Source organism: Perca fluviatilis, chromosome 20 (genome assembly GCF_010015445.1).
Source record: "Perca fluviatilis chromosome 20, GENO_Pfluv_1.0, whole genome shotgun sequence".
Lineage (NCBI taxonomy): Eukaryota > Metazoa > Chordata > Actinopteri > Perciformes > Percidae > Perca > Perca fluviatilis.
In genome coordinates, this window is record NC_053131.1 from 28871839 (window position 1) to 28886208 (window position 14370).

Genomic DNA, 14370 nt, shown 5'->3' on the forward strand with positions numbered 1-14370 from the left:
AAATTCACTTCCAACGTCAATGTGAACTTGCAACACCAACAAATAATGCATCGCGTGTACAAAACCCCAAAAAATGACATGAAAACATAAAAAAAAACAAAAAAAACTACATCTTTGCAATTAGCTTGTCTGCATCTAAATATAAATATATATCAATGCCTAATTGCAGTATGTTTTGTATTAGTACATTTACTTTCTCTTTGCTTTGGCACTGGTTCATGCCAGAACAACGTTTTAACCAGTGGAGAGTGGAGGTGAGGCTTGACCCTTGTGGCACAGTTCTCATTTTGTCAGGTGGATCAAGCTGACAAGTTGGTTTTCCTTGAGTTGTATCCTCTAAAAACTGCTGTTTGGGGTGTACGTACGTCCTTCCTGGGAACGCTGTGTGCTGGAGGTGGCCATTGGGCTGAAGCGATAACCACCCCCACCCCAGCTGTGTATCGTTCCAACAATCATTCAGAAGTCTACAAAGCACTCTGAGATTTGCGGAATACACCCCCCTCTTTCCAGTAAAGCAAGTTCATGGATACCCATCCATTCTGTGTCTGAAAAGTCTCTTTTCTCGGGGACACTTGAAGCAACCATTGACTGTGGAGGTGACGGCTTAGTTGCCCCCCCCCTCCCCTTTCCTACCTTCTTTTGTCAGTTTTCCCCAATCCTTTCTCTTGGCCTCGAGTCTATGTACACTGTGACTGGCTGATCCCAAAGTCCTGTGTGTTTTAGAGCCAGGGAGCAAAAAAAAAAAAGATAGGACGGCTCCAGCACCAAGGAACTTTCAGAGGAAGAGTGAAGGGGTTTGTGAGAAGAAAAAAAAAAAGAGCAGTGAAAAACAGCGGGGTGAGAGAGAGCTGGAAGCTTGTAGCACAGTGTTAAAGAGGATATGGTCAAAATATATGGGATAATGTGTCACAGTGGTCTGTCCGTCCATCCACAGATCCAAACCGTTCTTCGCCCAGCTCAGGAGATCACACAACGCCCAGGACAAACCGGTTGGGAAGAGCTTTACAAGACCAATCAGAGGAGGGTGCTGCATCCTTCAGAACGGCGTGGCTGTCCACACATGGCGCTACATGTCCAAGTCCAGCCGTTAGTCACATCCTCTCCAATGTTCCTGGACTAAAAAGGTGTTAAGAGATCTACGCCAGGGCAGAATTTTGGTGTCTAGTGTTATTTTCTTTTCCCTTCCTTTTTCTCCCCCGAACTAGTAGTTGACCTTGGTGACGGCTCGCTCGCGGCCCCCACCCTCCACCAGCTGGTTGACGGAGCGCTTGCGGTTGCGCTTGAATTTGTTCAGGTCCTTGTCAAAGACCTCGCCGGAACGCAACGCCGACACCAGGTCGTCAAACTCGCCGCCGACCTCGTCGGAGGCCCCGCTCTTCTTGGCCCGCCGTTCCCGCTCCCTCTGCTCCTTGAGCTGGAAAGACGGAGACAGGAAGTCAGGGTTACAAAGACAGAAACATGAAGGAGCAGCACTTAAAAAAGGTGCTGTAGGTAGGACTGCGGAGATCCAGGACTTGGCAAACAAATGTGAACATCGACAACTTCTCAGTCCCTCCCTCCTTTCATCTAAAGCCCAAAACGGTCTCCTAAGCCCCTCCTCCCACGAGGGAGAATTAATTTGTGTGCATGAGCAGTGATTAACACACAGTGGCCCTGATTGGTGCATCTGAACAGAGAGCTGTGGATTTTTGCAAATCACACTACAGGCTGTAGGTGGTGCAAGAGGAGCCGGATTTTTTTTTTTTTTTTAAATGACCTGCTTCATGTAGTTCTACTGGAACATAGGGTCAGTTTCAGCAAATATGACAGAAAGTTACTTTTATAAGGCTTACCTACTTTTAACAAGTGTTTTAAACACTTGTTTCAAAAATGTTAAGGCAAGAAATAAAACCAAAGTAGAGTATTTTTCCAAACCATTGCGGTCTCAGGTTTATTCTCTAAATGGGTCTCACCATGGCCTCCATTCGTGCCCTCCTCTCCTCCTCATCTTTGCGCCGCTGCATGTTCTCCAGGTCCTGCCGTGCTTCGCTGAACGACTGCAAAAAGGTGTCGAAGATCCCGAAGAACTCATCGGGCTGCATCCTCCCTTCTTCCTCCCCAAAGTGCTTCAGAGATTTGGTAAACTGCACAGAGATGACCATTTATAAAATGTTCACATGTTGATAGGGAGAGACTAGAAGCTGGCCTGTGCACAGCTTCTGGTAGATCAACATGGACAAAGCTGATGATAAATACAACAGCACAAAATGCTTTATTACATGAACTGTATTATGTTCTTGTAGTGAAAGGCACACGTGAGCCTGCGTAGGCATGACTTTGCTCTCAAATTCATCTGCTGATATGCATGCTTGATGTTCTCAACTCCAGGAAACACACACACACACACACACACACACACACACACACACACACACACACACACACACACACACACACACACACACACACACACACACACACACACACACACACACACACACACACACACACACACACACACACACACACACACACACACACACACACACACACACACACACACACACACACACACACACACACACACACACACAATGATTTGACCACCTTATGTCCAGCCTGTTCAGTCCAAGCTGTCCAGTGCTCTGTGCCAGGACGATGCCTGCAGCCAAACCTACTCTACATTCCTACACACACAGCTCTGTACTGTACTACAGTATGCAGCAGAACACTGAATCAGATCAACTCAGTGTCTTGCTAAAAGAGAGCAGCAGGACACAAGGGCAGCACCACCATTCAGAACATGTGTGGCTACACAATTCTGGCAAGTACACAGATCATTTCTTTCCTTTTTTAAAGAGCGTTATTATTAATCCTGATTATATTGATTTCAGAAAATAAACATTTTACATGCAGTTTTTTGACATAACCCAACTTACGTCTAGCCCTCTTTACCTCCTAAATGTTCCACTGTAGCACTCAACTAGAGCTTCAAGTGACCCATTTCACATAATCATTTGATGAATTCTTTAGATACATATATTGATTTGTGCAGCCTTCAAATTGTTAGTCGTTTTTTTACACTGAAGCAAAAATGTCTCTTTAGAATTTAAAGGGCTACATACCTACAATTTAAATTAACATCTACTGTAGTAATATGTATTTAACGTAAGGATAAGGTAGCATACAATAGAGATAACCAAGCTAAGTACCTCAAGTCACAATTGCACTGAAGTATAGTACATGAATGTACGTGCATACTTTTGTCCAACGGTTACTTTTGCTTTGGCACATTTGCACAGTGAAAGGTTGTAACTATGTAATAACTGTGCTGGCATATGACTGTCTCCCTGCAGCCCCCCCAAAAAAACAAAACAAAAAAAAAACTGGTTGTTGGTTGGAAATCAGCAGTGTGTACTGTTCTGTACTCTGTTCTATTCTTATCGTATGTCAGAGGAAGGTGACAGAAAACATCTTTCCAGTCCATAGTAGGCGAGTATACTGTATGTGGGTTTAGTGTTGTGATATGAAGGAGTAGGGGATTGCTCTTTTTTGAGGATGCATCCTGTCATTATGGGCTGGTCACCATGGCAACCCCCACCATCATCCCTCTCCCTACTGTAATTATGTGTCTGGTCAAATCTGTTTCCTATCGTCCCCTCGGGTCTGGGCTAAATGAGAACACACACACACACACACACACACACACACACACACACACACACGCACGCACGCACGCACGCACATTTGAGTTGAGAGTTGTTAGAAATCCACAGATTTCTTTACAGGGTGTTTCAGGCCGGCTCTGGTTAACACATGATAGATTTGGCTTTGCTTGGCACCTTCTCCCCTAACCACTGCTTAAATCCTGCTAATTATACGGAGGTGTTGGGACTGCTGTGTGTTATAAAAATGCACCAAATGGAAACCTATTTACAGACAACATGACACGTTTTTATCCAGCACAAAGAGCTTGTCTGGGAAGACCGGTATGTCCTCAGAGAATCAAGATTGGTCTCACGGTTACTTCTGGTTGTATCTGATCCACCCTCCATAAACACTATTACAGAGGAAGTTAACCAAGCTTGTTCGTTCAATAGTGCCTTAGTTTGTGGCTAGCACCCCTCCTACACCCTGCTAGTCTGCCAACTTATTAAGTGAAGGGAAAAAAATAAAAATAGGGTGATGGTGAAACAGTTAGCAGTATTAAGGATTAGCAACTGTGAGGTGGTAGGTTTGATGAAAGTAGGCAAGTGGGAAATATGTTTTGGAAATTGGTGTTGAGGTAGAAATTAAAACCTTGCCAATGTGCACTGACCCTGCAGTGAAGTCAGTCTCTGCAGAGCTTTGGGTCGGTGCGCCTGAATAAAAGGATCACCATTTTTAACTGTGTTACTAAGCTTTGATCCATTCATTGGCCATAGCATGGAGAAACAGACCCCATTTGGTGGTCACAGTTAAAAAGCAGATGCTATCGGAGTGAAAATCCAAATACCGACTTTTAAAATGCTATAGTATCATTTATGCATGTCTCCCCCCCCCGCCCATTTACATTAACTTTATACTTCCACAAACTATTGCCCAAAGCGACAGCCCAATGGTACAGATGTCTGGTCCTCCACAGGATGAATTGTAACAAGCGTAGTGATGTCTGGCCTTTTCTTCCAGCGCCATCATCAGGTCAGAATTTCAATTTGTGCACTACTTACAACTAGTTTACAACCAAATACCTGTAAAATCTCAGCAAATTAGCAAATGGTGAACATGGTAAGCATTATGCCTGCTAAACATTGCTGTGAGCATGTCAGCATGTTGACGTTAGCATCTGGCTGAAAGATCAACTTGCTTGTGACAGTGATTCATCACTGTGCCGGCTTTTATTGTTCTCAAAATGACATCACTGCTGTGTGTTACTAAATCCATCTGCACTTTACAAATCAGCCTGCAATTAACATTTGCATAAACCTGCAATGATAAAAAAAAACAATTTGGACAATAATAAAATCATGATGTGTGATGTGATGGATTAGATTACTCCGGTAGGCTGCAAGTGGCTATAGGTTCATTCTTATTAATACTGTACTTAAAAAGGACTGCATATTTCAATGGCTACCTGTAAGGTGGGAAAACACTTTCATAAAAATCACTAAAGCAACATGATATCAGGACTTCGCATAACGCAAACGCCACTTTCGCCAAGTGGCGTGTTATCTGTACGCATTTTGCCGTATACAGCGGACGGGTTGGGTTTAAGAAAAGAAGAACGGGGTTGGATTTAGTAAAAGAAGAAAGCGCCGGTTGACTTTAGGAAACGTGACACGCGGGACATGATCCCCGGTCTACTGGGTGAAAGTCCTTTGTTTTACCCATCCTCCCCCCCCGACCAACCTCCCTACGTGGATTTTCGCCCTTTCATACTACTCGCTACAGCATAAATTAACACGCAATCGCAAGGTAATGTAAGTCAATGGAGGCCATACAGCGTTCTTAAACACGCTAAAAAGCGAGTATGCGTCTTGATAACACGCCAATAATGGCATATGAACTGGCGTGTCATACATACACCACTTCATGAGATTAGTCTGACTAAAGACAAACATTTCAGTCTTTGGTAGCAATGAGAAGAGCAGTATACATAATTTAAAGCAAATGGGCTAAAATGTTCAAAGACATTGGTTTGGTTGTGTTAATGATGAACGGGAGACTTCAAAAGCTCTGACGAAGACAGATCCATACAGTAGGTGCTGTGTTATTGTTCCAACCTTGCTACTAAAGGTCTTTTATTAGCCAAATTCACAATATTGCCAGAACCTGGCCACATTTACCAATGCACTTAATTCTGCCTTTTATATATTTCCACTGCCACCAGCACATTAAGCGGTGGAATAGCTTGAAGCACTCCCTGCTCTACTTTTTTATGTTTGAAACAGAGCCGTTATGTTTTTTTGGATAGAGACTGGATCTTGTATTGTCTGTGAACATGTCGATGTGTGGATGTTGTCGTTAAGGATAAACCCATCCAATCTCTCTGGATATGAGAAAAATCCCTCCTCTCCTCGGGAAACCTCTGCCCCAATAACCCACATGACCTTGGACAACTGTAATCCTTTGTAATGTATGTAGTAGTGTCTGCCGAGGGGGGGTGTGTGTGTCTCTCTCTCGCACAGACATTTGTTGCCATGGAGCTTTATGAGCCTCACTGGACCGCCTGCTCTGTTAACTGTAGTCATTCTCCTCTACTTCCTTAAGACCCAAACACAGAGCGCACACACCCACACTTCCATAATTGTATTCCACTGGAAACCTAACGGGAGTGTCAGAGAGCCTTGACAAGCACTAGACACGTTAATGCGTCAGACTCACCACTTACCAAACATACACACAGACACATATACACACACAGACAGACAGACACACAGTTGTGCTAGGAAAAGTGTATTTAGAGTCTGGGCCGGTGAACACAGGTTCTTTTGTTTCACAGCAGTAACCGGTGCCCTGCTCCTCCCGTTCTTTTCCCATGACGTCTCAACTGGCCCCTTTTCCCTCCAATTTTTCTTACCGACCTCCTCCTTGAACTAATAATTAAGTAGAGGGGAGGCTCTACGTGAAACCCCAGGGCCCTTCCTCCCGTCAAAATCTGGTGATCCTTTGGAGAATTTAAGCAATTTGGGTATTTCACATCATTACGTGAACTACTTTGGTAAAAGACAAGCCCTATGATAAAGTACAATGTAATATCTGTAACCATTAACCGCAGAATGCTCATTTAAAAGCTTCCCATGTGTCAGCATCAGGATGCTTAATGTGCAACCGAGTGCCAAAGGCCTGCAAATTAAATAACATGTTCACATAAATCTTTTCAACGTTGACTTGCTTTGGGATTCCCACAATGCCACCGATATCTTCAGCTTACATGCTTCCGAACATACATCAAGACACAAGAGGGTTTAAAAGGCTATTTGTCCCAGATGTACAAAGGAGTGTGGATTCAAAACACTCACTCAAAGAGACAAACACAAAGAAAGATGAGGGGGGGATCCTGGGTAATCTTTCAATGCTGGGTTTCCCCGTCACTGCTAGAGTCATCAAACTGGACTAAGAGGGATGCACAGAGGCTTCATGGTTTCTCCCTTCAGTATTTTGTCTCTTTTTTCCCATCTCTTCTGTCTGTCCAACATAGAGAAAGGATAGGGGAGGGGTGCATTAGAGCCCCGCACGTGGACATAACTTACAGTAAGATCTTCTCTCACAATCACATACATTGTTGACTGTACAACTGAGTGGTTATGCGGTTAGCTACCTTGTCCTTGGCTTCACTCAGCTGGTCCTCCAGTTCAGAGAAGCTGAAGCCAGCCACGGTGATGAAGTCACCGATCACAGCCACAAACTTGTCCCCGCGTTCCCTCGTCCTGCTCTGCTGGTATTGCAGCTCCTGGAGGGGAAAAAAAACAGACAAAGACGTGTGTGAGATGTGTGGTTTTAAGATTTTTATGGGCATTTCCACCTTTAGTGATAGGACAGCTCAGACACGAAAGGGGAGAGAGAAGGGGGAAGACATGCGGGAAACCGCTACAGGTCAGACCGAACCCTGGACCCTCTACATATGTGTGGGCCCGCTCCACCAACTGAGCCAACGATGTGTGTTTTTAAAACTAAAAAGTGGTAAAGCTTTGAGAAGGAGGAGGAAGTGAGACAGAGGAGGTGATCAGTGATTTCTCCTTTAAGTCAAGGGGAGAGCATCTGATCAGTGGCGAGGATTTTAAGGTTCCTCAGTTACAGAAAACGTATATTACACTAAAACAGTCCATCTCTTTAAAGTGTAACCCCTATTTTCCACCGGGCGCGTCTGCGAGCAATCGCTGCCATTCAACTCAATGCTTGATATTCCACCAGCTGGGCTGTTTTCACGCAGGATGACGAGAGATTCATCTTGGAAGGTGTATCACAGATCTTTTTTTTTTTTTTTTTAGGACATCACCAGAAAAAAGAAGGCATGGAGTTAAATTACAGGAGTGCTTGGAGTGGAAGGTAGATACTAGCTTATAAAACATGATTGTTCTGCAAATTACTTGTAGAGACAATTTAATCTGCGAGTGGCAGGCAAGACACTCTGCTTCTGAGACGCTGCCGGTGTGGTATAGCGCGTGGCGAAGGACGGAACAAAACCGGAACGCAGCACGGACGCCAGCGCCCGGTGGAGAATCGGAGTAATATGTGCATGTATTCATGTGTTCACATAAGGCCTCGGTTCTGTGTGTGGCTGCAGTTGTAAAGTTTGCTGTTCCATGTCAGTGTGGAACATTACCAGCATTTAAGCACCTCGCCCTGCTGTCCATCACTGCCCTGCTCCAAAACATAATTACAGACAGGAGAAGAACCGATGGGAGGGAACGTGACACAAACGCACAACAACTCACCGCCTCTAGAGCCTTCAGTCCACTTTTGATATTGTGCACCTCTTTTTCCAACTCCGACAAACTAGTGAAAGACAGAAAAAAAGAAACCGATAAAGACAATCATTGTCTATTGTCTTGTACTGCACTTCCCTACAATTTTTTTTAGGTACAACTTGTGTTTTAATTTTCATTTTCAATGTCATTTCTTATAATGTTAAAAAAAAAAAAAACTAATGTTATAATAACACACATCACCTACTGACTATATATCCTGCAGTAGGGCTGCTCGATTATAGAAAAAATTCCTAAGTACGATTATTTTGGTCAATATTGAAATCACGATTATTTAACATGATTACTCATGGACTTTTGGAAAGATTTTAATTACTGAACTTAAAAAACAATGGAAAAGTTAAGCAAGTCAACAGTAAAAACTCCCAGAACTGTGAAATTACCCTCAATACTTTACCCATTTGAACTTTTTTTACATTCAGAACACAAGACTTTACTTGCAAAACACAACGTGCAAAATAATAGCACCCCCCCAATTATAATGTTTTTGTGATCATTAGGAGCTGAAATCGGAATCGCGATTAAAATGTTGATTAATTGCACAGCCCTATCCTGCAGTACATACACATACATACATATATATATACAAACACACACACATATATATTCACACACATACATACACATATACACACACACACACACACACACACACACACATATATATTTTAGTATAGTATGTTTAGTCTAGTCTTTTGATTGAGTATTCACTGCAACACTAAACCACATGCACTTAGGCCTGAGCTCCTCTCTGCTGTAATAAAGACACATAGCTACAGTATGGTGAAAATGTCCCCATGGTAAACTGCACTTACTTGACTTTGGCAGCCTCTGGTACACTGCTGAGGTCTTCCTGGATGTACAGCGTGTCATTATAGTTCTTCTCGACGATCATGATCAGGTAGTGCAACATGGTGATGTTTCTGTTCAATCACAAGTGAAGACAAAATGTTTTTTAACAAATCTGGGAAACTTGAGTGAAACTGGAGTTGCTTATTAAAAGGATCATCTTAAATACTTTAACACTTAAATTCCTAGACGGGTTTTGCTTAGTTTTGCAAGTTATTATTACTTTATTTGCAGGCTTATGATATAGTCACTACACATCTTCAGCGGGAAAGCCGTATGTTGTTATTGTCAGGGGAAGCTTAGATATACCACCATCTGGTATGTTAGAGGTGCTATACACTAGGGCTGTGTAGTGGCAAGAATTTGGCGATATGCTACATATCACGATACATGGGTCACGATTCAATACATTGCGATACTGTGCGTAAGGAGATATATTGGGATTGTTTTAAAGTATAATTTTAGAAAAACTAATATTTAAAAAAAAGACATGATGTTCATAAAAGTCAAAGAAGTTTACTTTAGGTAAACAATTCAGTACACAGAAAATCAAACTGCCAGTTTGGGATTGTGGTTCACAGGTTCTTAGTGAGCTAATGTTTATATAGTAGGCCAAAGTTCAGCCATAGCTATGTTGTTAGCTTCTAGCAAAAAGTCAGGCACTGTTAGGCACCGTTAGGCACTGTTAGGCACGGTTAGGCACAGTTAGGCAAGGACACTAGTGGTGCATCTCAGCATAGCCATCTAGCGGTAGGGGGTTTTAACACAACATAAATGTGTACCATAGTCTTACATGAATATTTTTTAACGTTTAAAAAAATAAAAAAATAAATCGATATTGCCTTTTTGAAAATCAATACAGTATTGCAAAATAAAATATTGCGATACTCAAGTGTATACATTTTTTGTTACTATACATATTCTACAACAGTTTTTATTCAAGAAAAAAAGCATTTTGCATTTGCGCCAGATGTCAGGGCCCCTCTTCTATTTGAGCTATCTTATTTGCATCCCAAGCCTAACACTGTCTAGAAAGATTGTAATTGGTTTAAAAAAAAAAAAAAAAATACAAACAAGCCAGAGTGTTTTTTTTCCCCCTATACCAGAATGTTAACTTGTTAAGCCAGACCGATAGGGTCTGGCAATGTGACACTATGCTTTGGGTGATACAAACAGGAAATGTAAAATTGCAGTGGAGTAACTGTGGTTCACCTAAGTCTAATTTGTTTGCATTTTGACATTTTTAACTCAGTGGAAATCAAGCTGCATTAGCTGCTAGGAGTCCCTGTTGCACTGTAAACATGTATGGACAGATAAACAATCAACTGCGTTAACTTTGATACTGAATTCTAAATGTAATAAGTATGAGGCAAGATATGAAGATTTAAGGAGCACATTTATATATGAATTCTGAGCAAATGTGTGGACATTTATCCATAACGGACATCAGAAAAACTGAGTAACCTTGGTCCCCCCCTATGGCCCACCTGTCTATGCTGGACTTGGTGTCTGCGATCTTGTTGAGGCTGGAGACCTTGAAGCCGTACGCGTTGCCTCTCTGGCCCTTGTTCATGAAGTTGCCGAAAGCCAGCACCACCTCCAGGATCTGAGTCAGCCTCTTGCTCCGGACCACCTCCTTGGACGCATTCAGGATGGCTGGAGGAAAACCGGGAGAGAGAAGCAGCTGGAGAGATCATATAGTTGGTGATTGATACGTGTGGACTTTGCTTAGCGCATCACTTAACCTTCTTGATTATATAATGAACTGGCCTTTCTCCATTCCCTTCCATTCGGTTCCTCTACTCAGCCCCCATGCACACACATGCAAACTAAAGTCTCCGCGTGGTACGTGGCCCAGAGGTTCTCATCCTTTCCTTTATGTTTAACATCCTTCATGATGATTGATCAATATTCCCCCACAAATTCTGGGCAGCGCAGTGGGGAAACCCATCAAGTCTCCATCCATCCATAAAACAGCAGGGGGAAGGGAATATTCCAAACACAACCCCACTCTGTCCGTTTCTTTCCCCCCCTGAGAACAGACTGGTCTGGCAAAGTGCAGGTGGTTCCCTTTCTCCACAGAGGAAACCTCAGTGTGAATGTGAAAATCATTAACAAAATCCATATTGTTACAGTTCTTTCTGCAGCGAAACAGCATGGGAACCATTCTTCTGGCTCTGCTGACTGCTGTGTTCTCCTGGATGCAGAAAAGCCTGGCAGGCCCACTGCACTGTCTTGTGAAATGCTTCTATTGAACATGCTGGGTGGTCCAGGGAAATATAGGCTCATCTCGAGTATAATGACAAAGTAACGTGAATAATAAATTTAAAAAAAAAAAGACTTTATTACGGGCATCGATGAACAGTGCGGTCTGGGAACATTTGGATCCAACAACAAAGATTGTGGTGGCTTGAATCAATGATTTAACTTACTTTCTTTCCAGTAAAGTATGTGTACAGATATATTTTATTTGACTCAAATGAATAGACTGTCTGACAAACAAGCACGAACACACACACACACACACACACACACACACACACACACACACACACACACACACACACACACACACACACACACACACACACACACACACACACACACACACACACACACAAAAAAAAAAAAAAAAAAAAAAAAAAAAAAAAAAAAAAACACACACACACAAACACACACAAACACACCACTGCCAGCCCAAATAATGTGATGTGATCATCAGAGCTGGAAAAGGGCATTTAGGCCAGCAGAGAAATGCCTTTTTTAAGAACTCTGGCTCGAACAGATGCTAGGACAGCTCAGTCATGACACACCCATGTGCACAAACGTGCACACGCACGAGTCTACGGACCTCATTGGAAGCCTATTCCCAGAGTCTTTGAAGTGAGCTGCGGTGTTTACGAGGGAGGCTCTCCCCTCTCAACACGGGCCAGCTTTCCAAAACAGCCTCCTTGGTAACCTGGAAGCTGGCTTGCAGGGGAAAAACTACAGTAGGCCAATAAACAGTTGGCCACCCGCTCTCACCACACACACACACACACACACACACACACACACACACACACACACACACACACACACATAACACAAAGAAGGAATTCACAAGTCGTGAAAAGCATTGCCCAAAGTGTTCTAAGCTGATGACATTTTCAGTACATGAAACTATTTTTTGCTGCTAGGCGTGTACAATCATCTGAATGTGGGATGCCTTAAAAGCATGTTCTTTAAAATCTAATCTTCTGCTCCATTTGTGTTTAGCAGTGTTGTGGGAAACTGTTTAAACCACGGCAAAGTGCACTGCTTTAGGACAGTTGTGATTAGAGAAAGAGACTAATGTCCATTAATGGTTCAGCCTTTTAAGGATAGAGAAAGCTGCTGTTGCATTAGGCCTGCAGTGGAACTGTATGTGGCATCTGATCAAAATAAACGTGTGTGTGTGTGTGTGTGTGTGTGTGTGGTGTGTGTGTGTGTGTGTGTGTGTGTGTGTGTGTGTGTGTGTGTGTGTGTGTGTGTGTGTGTGTGCGTCACCCAGTGCAACAGTGTGACTCAACAGTGCAGCTCTATTGCACGGAGGAATAAGATATATCAGGCTTTGGCAGACAATACTTGTTCTTATGATCAGATTATTTGTTGACAAAGAAAGAAATATATAGAAAATTGCCAGCCTTATGCTTTATAGTGGCCCCCAAGGTGTTTGTCCTTACCTTCAACCTTAGGCTTGGTTTCAGCGAGGCGCTCTGCAAACTTCTTCTTAAAGAACAGCGCCTGCAGTCTCTGCTGGTAGTGGTCAATTCTGATGAAGGGAAGAAAGAGGTTAAAGGAGGAGAAAAGGGGAAAACCGAAAGGAAAGGGTGAGTTGCATTTGCGTCCAGGGGAGTGAAAGTTCAAAGCTAAAAGTCACCCAATCGTATAAAACTCCCCTCTCAGTTTTCACAGGCCTTTTATCATCTAATAGGCTCCCATCAAGTTGGAGAGTTGAAAAATGGGTATGATAAACTTGTCCAAAAGTTCACTGAGGGAGGGAGTGGCAATTTCAAAGAAGGACCAGGGATATTAAATGGCAAAAAAATTAAATAAAAGGAAATAACTAAATCCCAGATGTATTCCTACAACCAAAAGGAGATGTGGTCAAAAGGAAAGAAAGTGGACAGGGTTATATTTCACTGAAGGAAAAGAAAAGGTTTAATTATCTTGAACAAATAGTGCAGCTTCAGAGAAAGGATGGAATGCAGAAAAGAAAGGCACTGATTTAAAACTTCTCCGCTCTCTGATGTGATGGGAGTCCTCAAAAAGCAGCCATGACTTCTTTTCACAGCTAAATGATGAATCACCCTGAAGTCTGAGGCTTTTATTTTTTTGATCCCAGCCTCCCCATGCTGCTTCAAAAGCTCATTCTTTTTGAACAGACACCGTGCTTTGCAATATTTTAGGATCTATGTGTGGTTGACTGGCTGATGTCTTGATTCAACCACAAAATCTGCATGTTGTTAACTTTGGAAATCTTCCAATTCAAATGCTGGCCATAGACTGTCTACATGACGCAAACATATCACATCTGTTTTATAACTGAGGCACTAACTTTTGTGTAATGTATATACATGACCATGGTGAATATGTGTACCTTAATATAAAGTGTTATGCTCACTTTTTTTTTTTTTTCCCCTAATCGCACTACATCAATGTTAACCAGCCCTGTAAAATGGCGATCTGTGAAATTTGGAGCTTTGCAGATGGTTTGGCTGCATTGGAAAATGTAGTAGACAACAGAAATCAGATACCTAACACACCGATGTTTTTGGATGGTAAATGTAGTCCTGTGTACCTGCTCATTTCAAAGAGGAAGCGATCAGCCCGCGCCATGCGCTCCAGTTCATGTTTGTGCTCCTCCAAGAGATCAATGTCACTTTTCTCTGGGACAAACTTCAGCAGCTGCAAAAGACGTGCGGACAACGTTAATCCACATGCTAACGCTGTCGTCTGTGGCGCCAACTGAAATGCAAAGTATCCAACGCTTTCCAGGAAATGTGGTATTAGCTTTCTTTTAATGTTGATTAACTTTAATCACTGTAGCTAT

General features: G+C 42.7%; 1 protein-coding gene across 3 annotated transcripts in view; it reads right to left on the bottom strand.

Annotated features, from left to right (window-relative positions):
- Positions 1-424: 424 nt before the first annotated feature.
- daam2 (dishevelled associated activator of morphogenesis 2) overlaps positions 425-14370 on the bottom strand; it is a 108414-nt gene continuing 94468 nt past the window's right edge. For all 3 annotated transcript variants that reach the window (XM_039785647.1, XM_039785645.1, XM_039785646.1), the window contains 8 exons: positions 14119-14225; positions 13001-13089; positions 10784-10952; positions 9263-9370; positions 8397-8457; positions 7280-7411; positions 1953-2123; positions 425-1414 (listed from right to left, as the gene is read on the bottom strand). In XM_039785647.1, the coding sequence (XP_039641581.1) occupies positions 1202-1414; positions 1953-2123; positions 7280-7411; positions 8397-8457; positions 9263-9370; positions 10784-10952; positions 13001-13089; positions 14119-14225 (1050 nt within the window). In that variant the 3' untranslated portion in view covers positions 425-1201. The remainder of the gene's footprint in view (positions 1415-1952; positions 2124-7279; positions 7412-8396; positions 8458-9262; positions 9371-10783; positions 10953-13000; positions 13090-14118; positions 14226-14370) is intronic.